General features: G+C 34.6%; 1 protein-coding gene across 6 annotated transcripts in view; it reads left to right on the top strand.

Annotated features, from left to right (window-relative positions):
- CHIC1 (cysteine rich hydrophobic domain 1) overlaps nt 1–19,165 on the top strand; it is a 47,050-nt gene that overhangs the window by 10,289 nt on the left and 17,596 nt on the right. For 3 of the 6 annotated variants that reach the window (XM_070784706.1, XM_019956438.2, XM_019956437.2), the window contains exons 2-4: nt 4,126–4,180; nt 9,866–10,021; nt 16,130–16,162. In XM_070784706.1, coding sequence (XP_070640807.1) covers nt 4,126–4,180; nt 9,866–10,021; nt 16,130–16,162 — 244 coding nt within the window. The remainder of the gene's footprint in view (nt 1–4,125; nt 4,181–9,865; nt 10,022–16,129; nt 16,163–19,165) is intronic. The other 3 variants (XM_070784707.1, XM_070784705.1, XM_019956439.2) reach the window with 1 other exon arrangement.

The raw sequence follows: 19,165 nt of genomic DNA, 5'->3' as shown, positions 1-19,165 counted from the left end.
AGAGTCAATGCGCCATTGAAAGAGATGAAGGATTTGAAAGGAAGGAGCCAGTTTCAAATAAAAGGTAACATTTAATTTTACATGTGTTCACATGAGGTATAAAGCTATCCAAATGGAAGTTTTTATTTTTGTTGTTGTTTTAATTTATTGTATTCAAGTATAGTTATTTACAATGTTGTGTTAATTTCTGCTGTACAGCACAGTGATTCATTTACATATGTATGTATTCTTTTTCATATTCTTTTCCACTGTGGTTTATCACAGGATATTGAATATAGTCCTCTGTGCTATATATTCGGAGAAGGTGATGGCACCCCACTCCAGTACTCTTGCCTGGCAAATCCCATGGACGGAGGAGCCTGGTGGGCTGCAGTCCATGGGGTCGCTAAGAGTCAGACACGACTGAGCGACTTCACTTTCACTTTTCACTTTCATGCATTGGAGAAGGAAATGGCAACCCACTCCAGTGTTCTTGCCTGGAGAATCCCAGGGACGGGGGAGCCTGGTGGGCTGCTGTCTCTGGGGTCACACAGAGTCGGACACGACTGAAGCGACTTAGCAGCAGCAGCAGCAGCAGTGCTATATATTAGGATCTTGTTAATCCATTCTATGTATGTTAGTTTACATCTGCTAACCCCAAATTCCTACTCCATCCCTCCCTCACTCCCCTCCCCCTTGGCAACCATAAGTCTGTTCTCTATGTCTGTGTGTCTGCTTCATAAATAAGTTTGTTTGTGTCATATTTTAGATTCCACATATAAGTGGTATCATATGGTATTTGTCTTTCTCTTTCTGACTTATTTCACTTAGTAAATAACCTTTAAGTTCATCCATCTTGTTGCAAAAGGCATTATTTCCAAATGGAAATTTTTAGTATGCAGTTAGAGGTGAGGGTCTAGAGCATGTTGGGAAATATAGAATTGGAGATATAGATTTGATGGTCATCAGAATAGAAGTGATTTTTCAAAGCTATTAAAATAGATGAACTGTTATAATTCCTTTAGAAAGAGAAGCAGATGACTAAAAGCTAAATTTTGGGAAAAGATAAGAGTGTTAGGAGAGAGTGAACAAATGGGAGAGTGTTGAGAAGGGAGTGGTAAACAGCATCACAGAGTGCAAAGTCAGGAGGGGAAGTTCTGAAAAGAGGGTATTGAATTTAGCAATAAATAAGATGAACTTCGGAGAAGCCAATGGCACCCCACTCCAGTACTCTTTTGCCTGGAAAATCCCATGGATGGAGGAGCCTGGTAGGCTGCAGTCCATGGGGTCGCCAAGAGTCTGACACGACTGAGCAACTTCACTTTCACTTTTCACTTTCATGCATTGGAGAAGGAAATGGCAACCCACTCCAGTGTTCTTGCCTGGAGAATCCCAGGGATGGGGGAGCCTGGTGGGCTGCCATCTATGGGGCCGCCCAGGGTTGGACATGACTGAAGAGACTTAGCAGTAAGATTAACTTGTCTTTCTAAATAAATTTGCCAAATAAGGAATTATTTTCAGTAAAATAATATCAAAAGACAAACCAAAAGATTAAAGGATGGGATATTAAGGAAATGGAAACAGAGACAAAAAGTTCTTTTGTCTGAGTTCATTTGTCTGATGATAAATGCAAAGAGAGAATAGCAAAGCTAATTTTTTTAATAATAGAAATATTCCATACATTTTGAGGAACACATATGTCTATATCCTCTATGTATTTGGTATATGATAAAAGAATGGCAACTTGGAAAAATCTATAATGGCGGCAATCTCTAATAGGGGTAGAAACAAATTATAAACATTGCATCTAAAAGACAAGAAGGAAAAGGACTCCACACTTCCACTGCAGGGGGTATGGGTTTGATCCCCTGTCAAACTAACATCCAGGTGGCATGGTCATAAATGAATACATAAATAAAATTGGATTTGAAAAATAAAAGACAAGGTAAAAGAATGGAAATAGAACTCTACTTTCAAATGTATCATGTCTATTTTCATGAAAACTATATCTGTTTCTTTGTTATACAATAAGAATTCTGTGGAATAATGAATTGAATTACACCTTCCTGACTAGTGATAAAGCCACTGTTTAGCTAAATATTATTTAAATGAAATGTTTCTTGCTCTGTTAAATATTTGCTGTTTTACTGATCACTTAGTACACAGTTGCAAATATATAAATAATACTAGAGTTATCAATTTCTCTAACAGCACATGAAAGTTGTCATAAAAATTTATGTACAAGAGTACTGTTTTAAGTTTGACTGTACTCCTCTACGTAAAGACTTAAAGAAAATGTTATTATGAGGATGTTATCCTGAAAATACTATGTTTTCATTACATGTACTGACACCTAGAGAAGTAATGATATTTTTAATGAAGTTATGGTCTTTTTATAATTGCTAATTAATTTTCTCAACTCTTTTAAAAACTGGAATTTTTTGTTTTAAAATACATTTTAAACATATAAAGTAAAATTTATTTATGTATGGATGTGTTCCTTGCTGCTAGCTACTAAGTATAGAGTCTTTGTGTTTAAGACTCACTTGGGTCCTTGTAAAGGAGCTATTAGCATAAATAATACAAGGAGACTATGATATTCTCACAGAGTTTTAATAGGACATTGGATTCTTAAGATGTCTATAAAATGACCCTAAGACCGAAATGCCATACATCAGTAGAATCAAACAGTACACACAGTAGCTCATTTTTCAACAAACTTTTATTAAGCACTTAGATTCCATTGTGCTGCTAAGCATAATGGAAGATAGCAAAGTAAATAAGCCATAGTTTTTGTTCTTCAGGAGCTTAATATAGAACAGAAAGAATTTAAGGATTAGCATTTGAATTTTGGTTGTCCTTATTCCCTGGTGGCTCAGAGGGTCAAGAATCTGCCTGCAATGTGGGAGACCTGGGTTCCATCCCTAGGTTGGGAAGATCCCCCAGAGGAGGGAATGGCAAGCCACTCCAGTATTCTTGCCTGGAGAATCCCCATGAACAGAGGAGCCTGGTGGGCTACAGTCCACAGGGTCTCAAAGAGTTGGACACGACTGAGCGACTGAGCACAAGAGAATACAAAATAAATAAATAAGCACAATCTCTTACTATAATAACTTTGGGCAAATCATTTAATTACTTTTTGAAATAAAAATTTTCTGTCAGATTCCTTCTCTGTAAAACAGAGATAACAATACCTCTATTGCAGGGTTGTAAAGTTTAGAGGTAATATATTTACCTATAACAGTGTCTAACTCATGGTAAATAGATAGTTACTAATAACTGTTACTATTATTGTCTACCTCACAATGAGTTCTTATTAACTGTTGGATGTTTTTTTTTTTTCCTTTTGCTTACACTAACATAAATTGTAGTCGCTCTGATATATCATCTAATGTGCAGGAAGTGACTTTTGTTGTTCCTACTGAAATCAACAAGGAGGTGAAGGAAGGCTTATAAAAATCATCTTGACATAGTACAGATTTCAGTTAAGTGTACTTAAAGAAAGTCAGAGCTTTTGAGGCTGGGATCTGTCTTCTTAAAATTGGTTGCATATACATAAAAGCCATTCATAAGGATCAACCTTTGATTATCTGAATAGTCACTGATCATAAGTTATCAAGCTCTATAGTTCCAAAAGCTGCATTAATTTTTATTAGGAAAATTTTTATATATCCACAGAAGTAGAAAAAAATAGTATAATCCACTCCCACATACAACCCATCAGTTCCAACAGTTATCAACTAAAATGGGTTTTACCAGAAATATCCACAGAAGTAGAAGAAAACAGTATAATCCACTCCCGCATACAACCCATCAGTTCCAACAGTTATCAACTACAATGGGTTTTAATAGAAATATTTCAATCAAAAAGTATAATATTTCCAGCTCTATATCAGTGTTTCTGTATTATTTTTTAATCTCATATCATGGCTCTTGTTGGAATCCTACTTTAACATTGGCTCCTTAAGTTCCTTTTACTTTTAATTTGGATTAATAGTCAAACACTTATTTTCTATAAATATAAAATTATTTATAGGACATGCTTTTAGGTCACAGAATCAAAGGAAAAATGCATGGCTTTGTAACTTTTTTAAGGAAAAGAGTTAAATACGCTGGGTAGAATGTATTTTGTTCTTTGTTTTTAAGGTTTGGCTTGAGCAACAAGTTTGATACTGAATTTCCCTCAGTTCTAACAGGGAAGGTAAGTGAGAGTTTGCATTGAACTTTTCAATTCTAAAAGCATTGGTGTATGGCTGATTTAGTGTTATGACAGGTGCTTTGATGCACTGTAATGAAGTCTAATAGTAAGAGGCCAGGATAATTTTAGGCTGTATCATTAGTGACTGAAAACTGTCTCCGTGACTACTAGCCTATGACCAGTTATTTTGTTCATTGTCTAATAATGCCAGCTATCATTTACTTATCTATTCAGTTTTTCCAGTTTTGCTTTTTTTTCTCAGCACTGGTAGCTATGATTGTTTTAATTTAGATCAGTAATTTCCAGTGATTTTAGAGTTAACAAAATTATTGTTCAACTTTGTATCACTCTGTGAATTTTAAAGTATCCTGTGATGTGATTTGTTATACCAGTACATAAAAAAAAAAATCAAAATTTTCTGCACTTTAGACAGTTTGAGTTTCTATAATTAGACTCACTGCAATAAATTGTTACCAACCTTTTTGTTTCCTGGTTCCTCTACACTCAGTAGTATCTTCTAGCATTGAGGTTCAATCTTCAGAGAGCTTCTAGGATTCAAAAGTGTTTGGAAAATCCTCTTACAACAGTAATGCTAACTTCTAAGCCCAAAGGAAAAGGCTGTGATAAGACAAAAGAGAGTATATAGAACGCCTAGTGTATTGTCAGGTACTTATTAGTTTCACAGTGTAAGTTTGTGATTGTTATTGACAATTCTTCATCAGTATATCCTAGTTTCACCCTGATTGTTTTTCCAGTTTTCTCTACTCAACATCTTTCCATTTTAATTGCTTTTGCTACTTTAACCTTGTTCTTCTGAGTAATTTTTTGTTCTCAGTCCCACCAATAATTTGTTCTCTCTCCTGATATATGATGTCAAATCATTCCATACAGTAATAAACAAGTAGTGATAGTCCCTGGCTAAGTGAACATTAGAAAATATGTGGCCATTTATCTTTTTAGGTTACAAAGAGCCCTTTGGTTTGAGATTTTGGCCTCATTTTCTAGTATGTTATACCTTCCTGTCCTGATCATATAGAATAGTTCACCAGTTTAAGCAGCAGTTCAGATTTAGATTTGTTTTAGATAAACTTTTTTTCCAAGGAAAAATAGCTATGGGAAAAAAAATCTCTTGAATAATAATTGGTTTGTAGAAAGATGGCAAATTCAATATTAAAATTAAAGACAATGTGAATTAAGATGTCTCCAATGGAAAACTTGTTCTTTATATTTCCCTTGTTGCTGCCAAATGTGTGGTCTTAGCAGTTGCATCCAGTTTTAATATTGGTTTAGTTAGAAAGAGTTTGAATTACAATTCCAAGTAATTCTAAAAACTGAATAATTGAAAAAGTCAGAGAATAGAGTTTCCAGGTATAAGACTTATCCATCTTTCCATCTTTGAAATTGGCCAGTTTTATATGCTCAAGTAATCTTCAGAATATTTCTTCACCTTTCCAAGTCTTCTAAAAACTGAAATTCCACCAGCGCAAAGAATAGTACAGTTCTTTAAACTAGGGAAGTAGGAATATTGGACTTCCCTGGTGGCTCATTGATAAAGAATCTGCCTGCAACCTGGGCCTGGTTTCGATCCCTGAGTCTGAAAGATCCCCTGGAGGAGGGCATGGCAACCCACTCTAGTACTCTTGCCTAGCAAATCCCATGGACAGAGAAGCCTGGCAAGCTGAAGTCCATAGGGTCGCACAGAGTCAGACACAACTGAAGTAACTAAGCAGAAGCACCAGGAATATTAAGCTGGATATGAACTGTTCTTAAAGACATCCGTTCTTTTCAGGTGACCACTTTTGTAACACATAATGATTGGATATTTATTCTAGTGTACATTATTTAAATGCACAAAATTTCTCATATGTTGAATGAGGCATAAATGATACAGTGATCCTAGTTTAGTGTTTGATGATGGAAAATGCTGAAGGAATTCTGAAAATCTGATTTTGAAAAATCATATGGTGGCTTTGTTTTCTCTTTATTTTCCCTTTCATGAGATTATTTTTCTCCAGTAGGCACTATTTCACGTGTAAAGGTTATTCTGGATTATCAAAATGCATCTCTGATAACTATGAAGAAGAAGCAGAAAAAAAAATTTACATGTTTCAGGAAAAAGCTAAAGAAAAAAAGTTTGAATTCCAGACTGAGCAGCAGTGTAAATATATTTCACAATGAATAAATGCAGTAGCTAAAATAGAAAATTAAATCTGTATTTTATAAAACCAGTATTCTAGCATGAATGGAATTCTTAAATAGCTTTTATGCCTAAACTAAGCAAAATTGCAGGGTGAATTCCAAAAATCTCAAAAGCCATTTTGTTAAGCTCTATGGCTTAGTATTAATTTTGTGCTTCTTATGTGTTAGTGCTTTTAATATAAATAAAAAGATAATCTTTTACATTAAATTAAGCAAAGATTGTTTCCATCTTTCACTAAGATAAGTCCTGTCATGATAGGATGTATGGAACAGGTGTGTACATACAAATTTTGGTGACCAGAAAATGAAAGAACCACAGAATTTCAGAAAAGAAATAAAAGCTTTCAGCCCTCAGCTTGAAACAGTTAAATGGTGTTACAAGGAAATTAGCGTGCAGTGTTGGGAATTGTAAACCATAAAATCCACCTTTACTATTGTGATCCAGTATGACAAGTGATTGATGGGGTTGTGTTCCCCGTGACTGAAGGAGGCAAATCAGTCCTGCTGGGTTTTGCTTAGATTTTCTTCTGTTTGCAAAGTCTCTTGCATCCTGTTATAAAATATTATGACCCTTTCCCCCACTTTCATGATGTGACTTTCTTTTTTCTAAGAAAGTCAAGAGGAATTAAATGTTTCTTTACAACCTGCCATTCAGCTACAAAGTAAAAGACTTCCATCTAACCTTCATTACTAGTGATACTCAAATTATATGGAAGTAAATGAGTAAAATGTTATTAACTCTGATTCCACACAATTAACTAAACATTTCTTTCACATTGTTTAAAATTGGGAGTTAACCAGTTCTCATTTCCTATGCCTTTATTTCTGTTTTATGACTTTTACTGTTATTCAAATACAGATTTTTTTTTTCAAAGACAATTCTGGCTTCCTTTTAAAGTCAAAATGCAGATTTTAGTTTATTGTGTGAAATTCTAGTAAAAGTTTTATTTTCGGTATGTTTATGTTATGACTTCAAAAAATTTGAATTGTCATTTTTAGAAACTTGAATGTTTTAGTTTTTAATTTGTCCATAGTGATAGAGTACAAGCTATGAATATTATGTATTACATATGGAAAATATTGGTGGGGAAGAAGGAAAATTGCCACATTTTAGAAATGGTTTTATTAATTCATTTCCAGAAGCATGTAATGACAGATAAATCTTATAACAAATTTTACATACCTTGGCATGCAATTTATTTCATTCACAGTGTTTTAAACAAAAATCAAGTTTTACTTTTTGGATTGATTCTTTTCTGGCTTTAGCCTCATTCTTTACTTTTTTTCATCTGTGCTTACATTACACACTTTTAAATAAAAGTTATATATAAAAATTTTACTTTTTAAACAAAATTTAAATTCTAATTACAGGTACTTAAATTTGTAAATGGACAGATTTAATATGAGTATATCAAAATTTGCCATATTTTAAAAATGTATTAGTGTTTCTAGATACACAATTTAAAGAAAATTGATAATGGTGTATTACAGATTAGAGCTAAATATATAAATACATTTTCCTTATTTTAGCTTCCATTTGGTTGCTCACTGGTTCACTAGGAAAAAAGAAGCTGAATGTCACTGTTTAAGAGGTAAATGAAGATAGCAACTTAGTACCTAGATTTTTAAAAAGAACATTTTTTTCTCTAAAGAATTGAAAACCATTAAATTTGCATTCAAAATGTAGCAGATTATCCTTTTATGTAGAATAGAATGTGTAGAAAACCTGTGGAGTTTAACACTGTTAAGTTACCTGATCCAAACCTTCAGTTGATACTCCATGCAAAAAAAAGCCTTGCTTTTTTTCCCCAAATCTAAGCAGAGATATGATTCACTATCGTCCTTTTTCAAAGCATTCTAGGTAGGAGGTTCTTTCTAAGGTATAATTTCCATTCCCCATGAGGTATATAATAGAAATATTATTTTTCTCATTTTACAGATGGGAGACTAAAGCTCACAAAAATTAAATGAACTTACCTAGAATTTTTTATAACTAATAAGAAAGAATCTAGATCTTGATTTATTGTCTTAATGTGCTTAGCCTGTTGGTGTTTTGTTTCCAGTTGTCAGCCATAGTTCCCTGAATTTATTTTCATATTGACTCTAGAAATTTAGTTATTTATTTGGAACTCTTTTTCCTCGGTGATTGTCTTTAAATCATATTGGAGAATGAAATAAATTTACTTTCCTCTTGTAAATACAATTTTGAGCCTTACAAGTTCATAACTAATTAACATATTAGGAGAAAAGGAAAATTTATAGGTTAAGCAAGCAGCATTATTAGGTAGCATGAACAATTCTAATAAAGCTAATATAATTACTTAATGTTTTAATCATGATGGTACTGAATTCTGTGGTCGTGTATCTTTCTAACATCCATTAATCAGTATGTATTATTGATTCTAAGACATGTCTATTAAAAGACAAAAATGTAATAATTTGATTCCTGTAGAACAGTTTTTACTTAGAAGGTTTGTGGAGCTCTATATTTTTGATGCCAAACATGCTAATGGGATTTTTATTTTACAGCAACTTATTTTTCTTAACAATTTCCTAATTCTTGCCTGCATAGCCAGATGGTAGAATTTTTTCTTATAGATTTTACAGTGTGACAGCTTTCTAAATGAAAGGGAATCATTTTTGTGATCTAGAAATGTGATTTCACTGAAAGCAGTCTTTTTAGTATACCTTTGAATTGTATAACCTTCAAGCAGAATTTTCGGTATAAATCTAATTATGCTTGTCATGATCGTGCCTTTGAACTGACTTTGTCGTTGTTTACAGAGAACCATAAGCATCCACTTCCAGGAATGGAGGTAGTAATTAAAAATATTAAATTTGTATATTTAAGGATCTCTCAACTTCTAAAATTTACAGCAGTTATGAATCCATTTTACGCTAAAGTGTTTTTTGAATGTGATCATTTCTCACTGTCTTTTGTTAATGTACCTTTTCCCTACAAACAATGGCAAGTGTTTAAGTTGTTATGTTGCAAATTTACCAGGGAGAAAAGATTTGAGAGTTGCCTTTTTAAAAGTAATCCAGGAATATTACCGAGGTCTAAATTTAATTCTATTTCCTCTAGTAGTATTGAGGTTTTATTGTTATTTTATGCTTCTAGTCTTATTCAACCTTTAGTCAGAGTGACTGGAAACTATAAATAATATTGCCATAATAATGAGAATAACTGGTAAGAAAACTGTGTGACGGTATCCTTTACTACGAATTTTACTGTTGTCATTTTATTATTGGTAATTTCAGAAGATTGTTTTCAAACATCAGAATAAGTTCTGTAAACATGAAATTACATTGTTTTGCTTTCTAATGTCATCCAAGAGCGTGTAATACCTATTTATAGGAAAAGATAGGGAGGAAATAAATATGTTAATTCCTTAAAGTGTTTGTAATAAGACAAACATTTTATTTAGGTTTAGAGATAAATAGTAGAAAGCTGCCCTCAAAGTGTTAAAGATTGTGCCCTTGTTGTAGGTGGCCCCAGAAGAATTTAAGACCAGCATTGGCCGTGTGAATGCATGTTTGAAAAAGGCTCTCCCAGTCAATGTGAAATGGTTGCTCTGTGGTTGTCTCTGCTGCTGTTGCACATTGGGTTGCAGCCTGTGGCCTGTTATTTGTCTCAACAAAAGAGTGAGTAACCATTTTATTGTGTAATAATAATGAGCTAACATTTATTGAACACTTGTTGTGTGCCAAGTACTTTACAGGATTTAATTCTCCTAGCAATGCTGTCCTCATTCTAGACATAAAGAAACTCAGGGCCAGTGATACTGAGCCATTTGTCCAATCTTTATCAACATTTTATTACTTAATATGGGTTCCAGTCATTATTTTAAATAAGTACAAAGTAAGTGGAGTGCTTAAGTAAATGTAACTTGGCTACTTATTCTTTTTACAAAATCTGAAGTTATGATTTAAAGTATTTCCAAGTCACAAGTGTACGGGAGAGTTTTTTCTTGATCTGAAGAAGTGAAAGTAATCTACAAAGTTGGTGGGGGAAATCTTGGTTAGTTTTGAACATGTTGAAACAACGTTCTGGCATGACATTACTCATTGCAGCATAGATTTAAGACTACTATCTTAATCTGATTTTCTTTAAAATTTTATTTTGATCTTCAGAATGATATTTTACCCACTGGAAAGATATCTTTACACTTTTTAATTCAAGTCAGTGAGGAAAATTAATTCATTTACCTCCAATTCTTTTCCCTGTACAACATTGATGATTCACTTAAACTTCTAAATAATAAGCATATTCAAATTCACAGCACCTTGATGGGGTATAATTAATGGTACAGTTGTTTCATAAAAACCAGAAAGATTCCCACCAAGTACTCATATTTTCCTCTCCATCTTTCTCCTGCCCTTCTTAATGTCTGCTTCAAAAAATAAAATGCTGCCACCCCTATCATTTTTTGAATGGAAAATTGGACATTTTATTAATCGTTTTGGTCACTACCAGTAGGTCAGAGCTTTATTTTAAATAGAGCTTAGTTTATTGTTTGTCAAAGCATGAACAGTGTTCTCAAATGGCTTTCTGTAAGTTAAATTATGGGATTTTTTTCATCACACAGATATAGCCAATTTCAGTTACTTTAAGAACAGAGTTTTTGATTTTAATATTATCCAGGATCTTTTTTTCTGATGACCTGTTTACATAGTTGCCTGTTTATTAACACCTCCACCACAAGGCCTGAAATAGAAGCAGTTTATTCAGTCATGTGATTTCACTATGAGCACTACTGATTTGACATTAACGCTGATGCTATGATTTCTCCCTACGCCCTCTATGGTTAATTAAGTATTCATATTGAAATTAAGGTATCAGTATATTCTTAGATCACTGATCTGTCAATTTTTACAGTCTATTAAGTACAGATATGCAGACTGTAGTCCTGTGGGCTAAATCCAGCCCACTCTGTTCTTTAAACATTTAAATCAATTGCTAGCATTTAAAAATTAGAATATTTCTCTTTTTTTTAATTTTATTTTATTTTTAAACTTTACAATATTGTATTAGTTTTGCCAAATATCGAAATGAATCCACCACAGGTATACCCGCATTCCCCATCCTGAACCCTCCTCCCTCCTCCCTCCCCTACCCTCCCCTCTGGGTTGTCCCAGTGCACCAGCCCCAAGCATCCAGTACTGTGTATCAAACCTGGACTGGCGACTCGTTTCATACATGATATTATAAATGTTTCAATGCTATTCTCCCAAATCTCCCCACCCTCTCCCTCTCCCACAGAGTCCATAAGGCTGATCTATACATCAGTGTCTCTTTTGCAGTCTCGTACACAGGGTTATTGTTACCATCTTTCTAAATTCCATATATAAATAAAATTTGAAATAGCCAGTGTCTCTTGTCAAATCTAAAAGTCTGGCAATATGGGACCCACATGCCTACATTTCAGCAGTTGGCCCTTGCTGAGTGGTGGCTGCTTCCTTTAAATAGGACATGTGGTCTCTGATTCACCACAGAACTACCCAGCATTTACATTATCTGCCTTGCTCTGTACACTTTATCGTTAGGACCCTCAATGTTGTACATACTAACTTGTTAAACACACTAGACAATGAAGCAGCAAGCATATTCTAGTAACCTTGTACAAGACACTGTCCTTTTTGGAGCCTCAACTTCTTCACCTATAAAATCCAGATAATATTACTTACTTTAAGGTGGTTGTGAAGATGAAGAGATTTAAGATACCTCACTGCTTTTTTTGTCTACATGGAGAAATAAAAAATAAAATGCAACAATTTAAGAGCGGCTCTTGCCTTTCTAATGAGGAATCTAGCTTCATGACAGTCATGTCTGTGTTTAGCCACAAAATAAAATGGAAATAATATAATTAATCTGCCCTGTGTCAAAGGTCATTGCTGTATAAATGAATGATTATAAAATGTTTCCAAGAAAGAACTATGTAAACAGTCTGCCTTGTAAACTATTTTTTGCCAGTATACATCATGGTTATTTTTCTAGCAAATTAGTTGAAAGAAAAGAAATACAAACCAGAATGCCCTGAGCTGCTCCTAGTCTCTCTTGGCTCTGATAGGATTCTATGGCTACATGATATATGAAATGAAGGTTTTCACTTAACCATTTTTATATTTACCACAGTGATATTACATCAATTTTCAGGCCTAAGCATACTACCATCCTTAAATTTGAAATTACTTTTAACATTTACCTTTGTTTTTGCTATAATATTTACTAAATTGAGAGGGATGTTCAGAGGGAAGGGACTATTATCTCAGGCTTACAACATGAACCAATAATGTTGTTTTCCTTATGATTTCTAATTTAATTCCATTGTTATTAGAAAAGATACTTTGTATGATTTTAATCATTTTAAATTTATTGAGGCTTATTTAGTGGTATAACATATAGCCTATCCTGGAGAATACTCCATGTACACTCAAGAAGAAAATTGTATTGTTGTGGGGTGGAAGGTTCTATATATGCCTGTTAGATCTAGTTGTTTCACAGTGTTGTTCAAGTCCTGCCTTTCTGTATTGATCTTCTGCATAATTGTTCTATCCACTATTGAAAGTGGGGTATTGAAGTCCTAGCTATTATTGTAAAATTGTCTATTTCTCCCTTCAGTTCTGTCAGTTTTTGCTTCATGTATTTTGCAGATCTGTTGATAGTTGTATATATGTTTATAATTGTCATTTCCTCTTGAAAGATTTTATTATTATTTTTCTTTTTTTTAATTTTATTTTATTTTTTTGGGAGAATGGCATTAAAACATGTATAAGAAATGAAAGATTTTATTTTCATCACTATATATTGTTATGGAATTGTGTTCCCTCAAAAGTCATATGTTCCAGCCCTCCCCTTTAATCTAATGGTATTTACAGGTGGTTGGTACTTTGGCCCTTGGAAGGTAATTAGATTTAGATAAAGTCATGAACATGGGGTCCTCATGGTGCATTAATGCCCTTATAAGAAAAGATCAGAGAGCTGTTCTCTATCTCTCTACTGTGTGAGGATACAGCAAAAAGGAAGTTATCCATAAGCCAGGATGAGTGCTCCCATAAGAATTCAACCAACCATGTTGATACTCTGATCTAAGACTTCCCATACTTTAGAGCTGTTGTTTAAGCCACCTAGAATATGGTCTTTTGTCATAGTAGCCTGAGTATATTAACACATATACTGAGCATCTTTGTAACTTTTTTTTAGTTGAAATCTATTTTGTCCAGTACTATCTACCCTAGCCCTTTTTTTTTTTTTTTGGTTACTATTTACAGTGGAAAGTCTTTTTCTGTCCTCTCACTTTCAACCTACTTGTGTCTTGAATCTAAACTGAGTTTCCTGTAGACTCATGGATCATATTTTTATATCCATGCTGTAGATCTCTCCCTTTTAATTGAGAGTTTAATCTATTTGCATTTAGAGTCATTAATGATAATATATTAGTTTGCCAGGGCTGCCTTAATAAAGTACCACAGACTAGGTGGTTTAGACAACAGAAATGCATTTTCTCAAAGTTCCAGAAGCTGTAAGTCTGAAGTCAAGGTTTTCGGAAAGCTGATGCTTTTTATTTTTTTTCCTGAATCTTCTCTCCTTGGCTTATAGATGGCTGTTTTTTTCCCTGGGTCTTCATGTGCCTTCACCTGGTTCCCTCTATACATATCTGTGTCCTAATCTCTTTTTATAAGGACACTAGTCATATTGCAGCAGCAGCATATTGGATTAGGGCAAACCCTAATTTTGGGGTTTCCCTGGTGGCTCAGATCGTAAAGAAAATGCCTGCAGTGTGGGAGACCTGGGTTCAATCCCTGAGTTGGGAAGATTCCCTGGAGGAGGGCATGGCAACCCACTCCAGTATTCTTGCCTAGAGAATCCCCATGGACAGAGGAGCTTGGTGGGCTATAGTCCATGGGATTGCAAAATCGGACACAACTGAGTGACTAAACACACAAACACTAATTATCTCATTTTAGCTTAATTACCACTTTAAAGCCCACATCTCCAAATATAGTCACATTCCCAGGTACTGGTGATTGTGACACTTGAATATATGAATTTGGGGGGAACATAATTCAATCTGTAATAGATAAGGGAGGACTTCTGTCATTTTGTCTTTTGTTTTCCATGTGTCATATCTTTTTTTTTATACTCACTCCATTACTTCCTTATTTTATATTTAAATAATTTTTATAGTGTGCCATGTGCCTTCTCATTTCCTTTTTTGTATGTATTTTTAGCTATTTTCTTATTTGTTACCCTGGGGTTTATAACTAATATCTTAAACTTATAACACACTAGTTTGAATTAATACCACTTTAACTTCAGTAATACACAGATTCTGCTTCTGTCCATGCATATACCTCCCCATATGTGTTATTATCACAAATTGCATCTTATATATTATATATCTTTTAATATGTATTTATAATTATCATTTTATACATTTGTCTTTTAAATCATATAGGATGAAAATATAAATTTCAAAACAAAAACAACAATATTGGCTTTTGTATTTATTTATTCAGTTTTACTAATGTTCTTTATTTCATCATATAGCTTGAGTTATTGTCCAGTGTTCTTTCATTTCAGTCTGAAGGACAGTTTTTATCATTTATTATGCTGCTGCTAAGTCGCTTCAGTCGTGTCCGACTCTGTGTGACCCCAGAGACGGCAGCCTACCAGGCTCCCCCGTCCCTGGGATTCTCCAGGCAAGAACACTGGAGTGGGTTGCCATTTCCTTCTCCAATGCATGAAAGTAAAAAGTGAAAGTGAAGTCGCTCAGTCATGCCTGACTCTTAACGACTCCATGGACTGCAGCCTACCAGGCTCCTCCATCCATAGGATTTTCCAGGCAGGAGTACTGGAGTGGGGTGCCATTGCCTTCTCCGATCATTTCTTATAGGCAATTCTAATAGCAGTGAACTCCCTCGGTGCTTATCTGGGAGTATCATAATTTCTCCTTTTTTTGAAAGGATAGTTTTGTTAAGTATAGAATTCTTGAATGACATTTTTTTTTTTTCCTTTAGCACTTTAAAAATGTCATTCTACCTCTTCTGAACCTCTTGGTTGCTGATGTGAAATTGGCTGTTAATCTGACTGAAGAGCTCTTTATACATAAGTTGCTTCTCTATTGCTGCTTTCAAGATTTTTCTTTTTGTTTTTGGCTTTCAAAAGTTTGAATAAAGTTTCTATAAGTATTGGTCTCTGAGTTTATCCTACTTGGAATTCATTGAGCTTCTCAGTTTTCCTTTTTCTGTATGTGGACTCATACTAATACCTGATGTGCTGTGGTTTCAGCCTGAGGAACTCCCCACAGTATTTCTTATATGGTAGGTCTGTAGGCAGTGGATTCTCTCAGTTTTTATCCAAGAATATCATTTCATTAGTACTTTTTATAGATAATATCTTAATTAATAGACTATCTTTGAACAATTTGAGGTTTACAGAAAAAATTGAGAAAAAGCAAAGTTCCCATATACTTCCCTCACTCAACCCCCAATTTTCCCTGTTATTAACATCTTGCTCTATTGAAGTACAATTGTTAAAACTGATGAGCCAGTATTGACACATCATTATTACTAACTAAAGTCCATAGTTTACATAAGAGTTCACTCTTCATGTTGTACATTCCATGGGTTTTGACGATGTATAAAGATGTGTACCATCATGTATACCAGTATACTTTGGTATGTTAATCTTGTATCCTGCATCCTTTCTATAATTGCATATTAATTCAAGGAGTTTTGTTGATTTTTCAGGTTTTCTACATAGACAATCATGTCATCTATGAAGTAAGATAATTTTTATTTCTTCTTTCTTATTATGTGTACCTTTTTTTCTTATCTTATTGCGTTACCTAGGGCTTCTAGAATGATATTGAAAAGCAGTGGTGAGAGGGAATATCCTTGCCTTGTTCCTGATCTTAATAGGAAAGCTTTGAGTTTCTCATCATCAAGTATGATATTAACTGTAGGTTTTTTGGTAAGATGTTCTTTATCAACTTGAAGAAGTTCCTGTCTTCCTAGTTTGCCAAGAATTTTTATCGTAAATGAGTGTTGTATTTTGTCAAATATTTTTTCTGCCTCCGTTGATGTGATTATGTGATTTTTATTTTTTAATCTGTTAATGGGATGGCTTACATATTAATTGATTTTTGAATGATGAACCAGATTTACATAAACCAGATAAACCCACTTATTGTAGTGTATATTGTTGTATTTCTTTGCTAATGTTTTGTACAGGTTTTTGCATCTATGTTCATGAGAAATATTGGGTCTGCAGTTTTCTTTTCATATAATACCTTTGTCTGGTTCTGTAATACTGGCCTCATAGAATGAATTAGGAAATATTCTCTCTGTTTCTGTTTTATGGAAGAGATTGTAGAGTGCCACATCCAGCACAACAGGTGAGAAAGACCTAAAACAGGGGTGAGCACATAATGAAAAGACAGACACATATAATTTGGCAAATGAGGAATCAGGGGGCCCTCCTGCTCTCCATGGCAGGAAGACAAAATGGCTCCTTTCAGCCTGCACTTTTATTGGCAGAAGTCACATGAGCTCATTAGGGAATAGCTATACTGGGGAGTTTGATTAGCACAGGCTCTGCTGTTGATCAGGAATATCTTGTTTTGTTTCCATGGAGATGGATGCAGGGTTATGCAGTGAAGTGGAGCAGAGAGCAGGTCCCACCCCAAGAATGTCTGTTCGGCATACTTGGATGATCACAAGGGCACAGTCTGCCACACCCTCGAGTCTGGTCTCTGTTCCACCAGGCTGCAACAGTAGAGCACTGGTATTTCTTCCTTAAATGTTTGAACCCATCTGGGCATGATGTTTTCTATTTGGGGAGGTTATTAATTATTGACTCAGTTTCTTTAATAGATATAAGCCTATCAAGATTGTCTATTTCTCCTTACATGGGCTTTAGTAGACAGTGTCTTTCACCCTTTTCATCTAGCTTATCAGATTCATGGGCATAGATTTGTTAATAACGTTCCTATATTTTCCTTTTGATCTCCATGGCTTCAGTAGTGATAACCTGTATTTTGTTTCTGAAACTTTGTAACATTTTTGTCTCCTTTCTTTTTTTTGTAGTTAACCTGCCTAGACACATTAATTTTACTGATCTTTCAAAGAGCCAGTTATTTATTTGTTGGCTTTTCTCTATTGAAGTCCTATTATGAGTTTGATTGATTTTTACTCTAATTTTTATTTCTTTTCTTCTTACTTTGGTTTGCTATTTTTCCCCCTAAGGTGTAAGTATGTATGGTTGATTCAAGGTATTTCTTCTTTACTAATATATACATTCAGTGCTACTGATTTTACTGCATCCCACAAATTTTGATGTTTTGTTTTCATTTACATTTAGTTCAAAATATTTTAAAATTTCTCTTGAGATGTCTTCTTAGCCATGTGTTACTTGGAAGCGTGCTGTTTAATCTCCAAGTGTTTGTGGATTTTCCACTATTTTTCTCTTGTGGTCTGAGAGCATATATTGTATGATTTCTGTTCTTTGAAATCTCTAAAGATGTGTTTTATGACCCACAATGTGGTCTGTCTTGGTATATGTTCCACCTCAGCTTGAGAATAATCTATCATTTGCTGTTGTTAGATAAAGTAGTCTGTAGATGTCAAATATATCCAGTAGATCAGTAGTGCTCTTGAGTTCACCTGTGTCCTTACCAACTTTATGCCTACTTGATCTGTTTCTGATAGAGGGCTATTGAATTTGCCAACTATAATAGGGGACTCCTCTGTTTCTCCTTGCATTTCCATCAGTTTTTACCTCATGTAGTTTGATGCTCTTTTGTTAGGCATCACTTCAGTCACTCAGTCACGTCAGACTCTTTGCGACCCCATAGACTGTAGCAACCAGGCCTCCCTGTCCATCACCAACTCCTGGAGTTTACTCAAACTCATGCCCATTGAGTCAGTGATGCCATCTAACCATCTCATCCTCTGTCATCCCCTTCTCCTCCCGCCTTCAATCTTTCCCAGCATCAGGGTCTTTTCAAATGAGTCAGTTCTTCGCATCAGGTGGCCAAAGTATTGGAGTTTCAGCTTCAACATCAGTCCTTCAATGAATATTCAGGACTGATTTCCTTTAGAATAGGCTGGTTGGATGTCCTTGCAGTCCAGGGGACTCTCAAGAGTCTTTTCCAACACCACAGTTCAAAAGCATCAATTCTTTGGCACTCAGATTTCTCTATAGTCCAACTCTCACATCCATACAAGGACTACTGGAAAAACAATAGCCTTGACTAGATGGAACTTTGTTGCCAAAGTAATGTCTCTACTTTTTAATATGCTGTCTAGGTTGATCATAACTTTTCTTCCAAGGAGTAAGTGTCTTTTAATTTCATGGCTGCAGTCAACATCTGAAGTGATTTTGGAGCCCAAAAAAATAAAGTCTGCCACTGTTTCCACTGTTTCTCCATCTATTTGCCATGAAGTGATGGGACTGGATGCCATGATCTTAGTTTTCTGAATGTTGAGCTTTAAGCCAACATTTTCACTCTCCTCTTTCACTTTCATCAAGAGGCTCTTTAGTTCTTCTTCACTTTCTGCCATAAGGGTGGTGTCATCTGTGTATCTGAGGTTATTGATATTTCTCCCAGCAATCTTGATTCCAGCTTGTGCTTCCTCCAGCCCAGCGTTTCTCATGATGTACTCTGCATATAAGTTAAATAAGCAGGGTGACAGTATACAGCCTTGATGTACTCCTTTTCCTATTTCAAACCACTCTGTGTTCCAAGTCCAGTTCTAACTATTGCTTCCTGACCTGCATATAGA

This window comes from Bos indicus, chromosome X (genome assembly GCF_029378745.1).
Source record: "Bos indicus isolate NIAB-ARS_2022 breed Sahiwal x Tharparkar chromosome X, NIAB-ARS_B.indTharparkar_mat_pri_1.0, whole genome shotgun sequence".
In the NCBI taxonomy this organism is placed as follows: domain Eukaryota; kingdom Metazoa; phylum Chordata; class Mammalia; order Artiodactyla; family Bovidae; genus Bos; species Bos indicus.
This window is presented reverse-complemented; position numbering and strand designations above follow the sequence as displayed.